Source organism: Micromonas pusilla (assembly GCF_000151265.4).
Source record: "Micromonas pusilla CCMP1545 genomic scaffold MICPUCscaffold_3, whole genome shotgun sequence".
Lineage (NCBI taxonomy): Eukaryota > Viridiplantae > Chlorophyta > Mamiellophyceae > Mamiellales > Mamiellaceae > Micromonas > Micromonas pusilla.
In genome coordinates, this window is record NW_003315884.1 from 1620220 (window position 1) to 1625992 (window position 5773).

Consider the following 5773-nt stretch of genomic DNA (forward strand, 5'->3'; position numbering starts at 1 on the left):
GCGGCGGCGGCGTTCACGGCGTCCTTCGTCGAAGCGTGCGAGCTGTCGTTCGCGACGACGACGACGAAGAGCGCGCGAACGACGACGACCGCGGACAAGAACGAACAGACGTGCGGCGGTATCACCTTTAAGACCAGCCTGGAGGCGGCGGCCGCGACGCGTTCCTCTTGCCGTCCGCGCCGCGCGTCCACGCCGTCGGCGTCTCCGGCGCCGCGTCCTCCACCTCGACGACTTCGGGGGGCGACATCGCCGCCGCCCGCGACGCCGGCGGCGATGTCTCCCCCCGAAGTCGTCGAGGTCGAGGACGCGGTCCCGGAGACGCCCACGGCGTGGACGCGCGGCGCGAACGGCAAGGGGAACGCGTCGCGGCCGCAGACCCCCGGGTCGTGGCTGAAGAGTTGGAGGAGGAGTTTCACGCCGAGGAGCGCGAGCGCGCGGAGGAGAAAAGGAGCCGCCGAAAAGGAGCCGCCGACGCCGGCGCCGTCGACCGCGGTGAAGACGCAGCGCGAGCGACTCGCGGCCGCGCGCGCGGCGAGGAAGGGGAAGGAGAAGGACAGAAGCGACGCGGCGGCGGCGGCGGCGGCGGCGAGGGAGTCACCGAACGGGGTACCGAGCGGCGCCTCCGTCCCGGCGTCGGCGTCGGCGTCGGCGAGCGACCCTCTGATGTCGTCCTTCGCCGAGACGCTCACCGCGGTCGCGTCGCCGCCGCCGCCGGCGCCGATCGCGGAGTCCCCGGAGCCGCCGCCGGCGCCGATCGCGGAGTCCCCGGAGCCGCCGCCGGCGCCGATCGCGGAGTCCCCGGAGCCGGCTGAGACGCCGTCGCCGTCGCAGTGGGGCGTGATGCCGTTCTTCCGAGGCGCCGCCGCGAGCGCGAGCGCGATGGGGTCGATTCTCTCCGCCGCGTCCACCGCGGACGAAAAGCAGCTGAAGATCATGGACATGGCGATCCGCATGCGCGAGACGCTGTCGAAAGAGCGGGCGAACGAGATCGCGGAGAAGAACCTCAGTCTTTCGGAGATGATGCTGCGCTTGAAGCGCGCGAACGTGGACATCAAGGGGGACGCGAACGACATCGCGGCGGCGGCGAACGACATCGCGGCGGCGGCGTTGGAGGGCGCCGCGGAGGACCGCGCGAAAACGGAAGCTTCTCGGGCGTTACGAGAAACCCGCGCCGCGCTCGCGGACGACTTCTACGCCGGTCTCGTCGTGATATTCCTCGCGTCCGCGGTCGGCGGGTGGCGCCGCGCCGCGGACGCGATCGCGGGCATCGCCGGCGCGTGCCCGGCTTCATCCTCCGCGGGCGGATCATGGATGTGGTCCTATCTCACGGGCGGCGCCAGCGGTCCGTTAGACTACACCCTGTGCGTGATTCGCTCGCTCGTCGGCGCCGCGTGGGGCGCCGCGCTCCTAACGCTCTTGGGCTGGAAGCTTCTGCGGTACAACGTCGTGACGTCGTTCCAGTCCGCGCCCGCGACGGTGTTGCTCCTCGTCCTCGGCGGCGGCGTCGGCGTGGTCGGGAAAAACGCGGTGAGTTCCTTGGGCGGCGACGGCGAGACGTGGGTGAGGCTGTGGCACGGGTACTGCGTCCTCGCCGCGATGTCGCACTGGGGGGCGTCGCACGTCGCGGGGTTGATGAAACGCCTCGGAAGCGTCGGTTCAGTCGCGTTTCACGTCGCGCTAGGCGGCGTGATTCCGTTCGTCGTCGGCGCCGCGCCGTTCGACGACGTCTTCGCGGGAATAGCCCGGGAGGCGATGGAAAACGTCCTCGGACGGACGGTTGCGGCTACGTGATCACGAACAACACAGCACCCGCGCGCGAACGTCACGATACGCAGCAAGCAGCACGACGTGACGAGAGCAGCATGCGTATACGATAGTACAGTAGTATTGACAATAAATAAACGAACGACACGATGTGAACGGCACCGCGCGCTGTATACTGTAGACTACACGGGTACTGTGTGACCCCTCTTCACACGTACGTCGCCTCTCGCAACGCGAGGACTTGCTTCTTCAGCTCGTCAACCGCGGCCATCTCCGCTTTCATGCGCTCGCACTCCTTCTGCGCGGCTCTCAGCTCCGCCTTGTACTTGTTCCGCTGCGATTTCATGTTGTCAAACTTCACCTTGTTCGCCGCCGCCTTCTGCGCCCTGTGCGCCCTCGCCGCGGGGTGGTTCTCCAGATCCGCGACGTCTGGGATCTCCGACACGTTGGACGCGATGTCCGAGAAGCCGATCGTGCTCAGGGAGTCGTCCAACCCGCCCCCGAGGCCGTTCCCCGAGCCGTTCCCCGCTCGCGCGTTCTCCTCCGCTTGCTCCGCAGCCTCTCTGCGCGTCCGCTCGAAGTCCGCGAGCGTCTTATCGATCGCGTCGAGCTTCGCCGCGCTCGCGCTCGCGCTCGCGGCGGCGGCGGCGGCGGCGGCGGCGTCGAGCGCGACCGAGGCGCCGCCGCCCGGACCCAGACCCCCACTCCCCGCCTCTCTCATCGCCTTGATCGTCTCCTCGTGCTTCCTCTCGAGCTCCTCGTTCCTCTCCTGCTCTTCCTTGATGATCGATTCCGCCTCCGCGCGGACGGCGACCAAACGCATCTGCGACTCCTCCATCTGCGCCGCGAGCGCCGCGTTTCTGTCGATGAGTAACTCCCTGTCCTTTCGAAGGTACTCGAACGACTCCGCGGTGGACGCGTGAAGCTCCATCACCGCAGCCTCGCCCTGCGTGATTTCGTTCTCGAGCGCCTCGTTCGCGCTGATCAGCTTCTCGATGTGCGCGTCCGCTTCGTCTCGCGTCTTTTCCAACTCCCGCGCGTGCGCGATCAGTTCGACGTGCGTCTTGGCGAGTTCTTCGCGCTTTTTCTCCGTCGCCGCGAGGAGTTCCGTCAACCTGTCCACCTCCGCGTGAAGCGCCTGGACCTCCGCCTCCGTCTGCGTGATCTGCGCGTCCCTCGCGGCGATCTCTCTCGCGAGCGTCGTCTTCTCTTCCGCGGACGCGGTGAGCTCCGCGTCCTTGGCGGCGAGGGACTCGGCGGTTTTCGCGACGGCGGCGGAGAGCGAGCGATTCTCCGTTCGCGCCGTCTCCGCGCGATCCGTCAACGCGGCGATCTCCGCGGTCTTCGCGCGCAACTCCTCCGCGAGCATCGACTTCTCCGCTCTCGCCGCGGAGATCTCTTGCGTCAGCGCCACCTTGTCCCTGGACGCGAGGACGACCGCGGCTTTCGCGTCCTCCGCGGCTTTCGCGAGCGCGTCCTTCTCCTCCTTCGCTCGTGATTCTTTCGATCGAAAGTCCTGGACCGCCGCCTCCATCGCCTCGCGCGCCGTCTCCCCGTCCGCCTCGAGCGCGCGTTTCTCCTCGACAAGCTTCTCCACGTCGCGCTCCAGCGCTTGGTTCTTCTCGTTCACCTGGGCGAGGACCGCTCTGCCGGTCTCCGCGCGCGTCTTCGTCTGCTCCACGATGCACCGCTGCTCGCGAACCATTCGAACGACGCCGTCGGTGAACTCTTCGTTCGCGCGTCGGTGCTCGTGGTGCACGCGCTCGCACTCCTTCTGCGACGCGACGATCGCCGCGTCCGTGCGCGCGAACTCGTCCGTGAACTGCGACAGCTGCTCGCGGACCTTGGACGCCATCGCGGCGACGCGGCCCGCCGCGGGGACGGGCGGCGTCGCCGTCGCAGGGACCGCGCGCGTCTGCTGCGTCTCGGGCGTCGGCGTCGGCGCCGTCGCGGCCTCGAAGGAGTCGTCCACGAAGCTCGCCGCGAGCGCGGGGCGGAACATCGTCGGGATCATCGTCTTCGGGTTCATCAGCTTCCTCTCCGCGGCGGCCATCTCGGGCGTGAGCGGCGCGAGGGCGTCGCCCTTCGACGCGACGACAGAATCGGCGGCGAGAGACGACGCCCTCTTAGACAGCGGGGAGGTGCTGGCCTGCATCGCGACGAACGAGGTTCGGTCGCGCGGGAACAGCGCGAGGACGGCGAGGACGCGGAAGACGCGGCGGCGATACTCCTTTCGATCGCGCGAGCGTCGCGGCGAGCGAACGGCGGCGGCGAGTCGAGCGCGGCGGTGCGGTCGTTGTGACAGGCGCGTTCCCAGAAATTCAAAAAAAAAAGCGAGTGGCATGGCATGGCAGCCACGGGAATTCCTCGGACGGGACCGTTCGCCGACCGCGCCGGCACGACGCGCCGCGCCGGAGCGCGTCCACGCGCTCGAGAACACCGCGTCGGCGTCGTCGCGGCGATGGTCCAGACGACCCCGAAGGCGAGCTCGTCGAGCCCGCGCGGGTTCGCCGCGACGGCCGCGACGGCGTCGCCGCGCGACGGCGGTCGCGCGGACGAGAAGAATGCGAATGATGCGAACGCCGACGGCGACGCGTCGCGTCCATCCCCCGCCGCGGCGGCATCGGCGCCGCCCCCCGCGGGTCCCGACACCGGCAGCCCGTTCGCGCCGCTCGTTCGCGCGCGCGAGGCTGAGCTCGCGGAGCTCGCGGAGGACCGCCTCGCGCTCGCGACCGCGCAGGAGACCGCGCTCGCGGAGACTCGAGCCGAGCTCGCGGCGACGAAGGGAAAGTTCGCATCCCTGCGCGGGGACTTCCACTACAACCTCCGGCTGCTTCGCGAGCGAGACGCGGAGCTCGAGAAGTTTGACGGCGTGCTCGCCGCGAAGGACGCGCAGGAAGAGGAGCTGAGGGGACGGCTGGAAGACGCGGCCGCGGAGATCGCGCGGTGGAAGGACGCGGAGGCGAGGAGCGCGGCGGAGATCGAACGCGCGCGGGAGGATCTCTCATCCTCCTACGACGAGATGATAAAAGAGAGAGAGACGACGCACGCGGCGACGCTCGCGGAGGAGACGCGAAGGGCGATCGACGCGGAGGCGTCCGTCGCGGCGCTGAACATACGATGCGAGGACCTCGCGCGGAGGCTGGAGACGGACGTCACGCGCGTGAGGGAACGCTTCGTCGCCGAGTATGAAAAAAAATGCGAGGCGTCGACGGCGGCGCTGAAGGACGCGGAGTCCGCGTTCGAACAGCGAAGGAAAGAGTGGGAGGCCGTGGACCTCGCGACGAGCGCGAGCGCGGCGAGGGAGCGCGCGCGCGCGGAGGGGCTGGAGAGCGAGCTCGAGGCGATGCGTAAAGATCTGAGCGTCGCGAGGGACGCGCTCGCGGACGCCGCGCGAGACGTCGCCGACGGCGCCGGGCTGCGCGCCGCCGCCGCGGACGCCGCCTCGAGGGCGAGCGCGGCGGAGGCCGCTTCCGCGGAGAGCGCGCGCGTCGCGAGGGAACTGAGGGTGGTGAACGCGTCGTTAACGGCTCAAAACGCTGCGTTTCTGTCGTCTACCGGGGACGCGACCGCGGTGTTGATGTCGAAAGCCGCCGGCGTCGTCGCCGGCTTGCGCGCGGCGGCGTCAGTCGGCGAACTCCTCGGCAGAGCCGCGGAGGCGTACTCGCGACAGGGCGCGGTCCACCCGAGCGCGAACAAGCGCATACGCAAGGGCATCAAAGCGCTGCAGCGGGTCGTGTCGCGGTCCGCGGCGTGGGACGCGGACGGCGTGAGCGACGCGATCGCCGCCGCGGGAGACGTCGCGACGGGCGAGGGCGGGTTAGAGGAGGAAATACTCGCCGTGAAGGCGAGGGCGAAGACCGCGGGGAAAGGCACGCCGGCGGCGACGCCGACGAAGCCGCCGCCGGGGCCGGGGAAAGGCGGCGGCGGCGGTGGAAGGGCCGGGAAGGGAGGAGAAGACGACGACGGAGGCGGTGAAGGCGGCGGTGAAGGCGGCGTCGGTGTTTGT

The 5773-nt window shown here is 69.8% G+C and overlaps 1 protein-coding gene across 1 annotated transcript; it reads right to left on the reverse strand.

The window, feature by feature from the left end:
• Window positions 1–1868: 1868 nt before the first annotated feature.
• MICPUCDRAFT_56689 (uncharacterized protein) lies at window positions 1869–3919 on the reverse strand (the record flags this gene model as incomplete). The annotated part of the gene is made up of 1 exon (XM_003057435.1): window positions 1869–3919. The coding sequence occupies one exon, from the start codon at window positions 3917–3919 to the stop codon at window positions 1973–1975; it is 1947 nt and encodes a 648-aa protein (XP_003057481.1). The 3' UTR covers window positions 1869–1972.
• Window positions 3920–5773: the final 1854 nt, after the last annotated feature.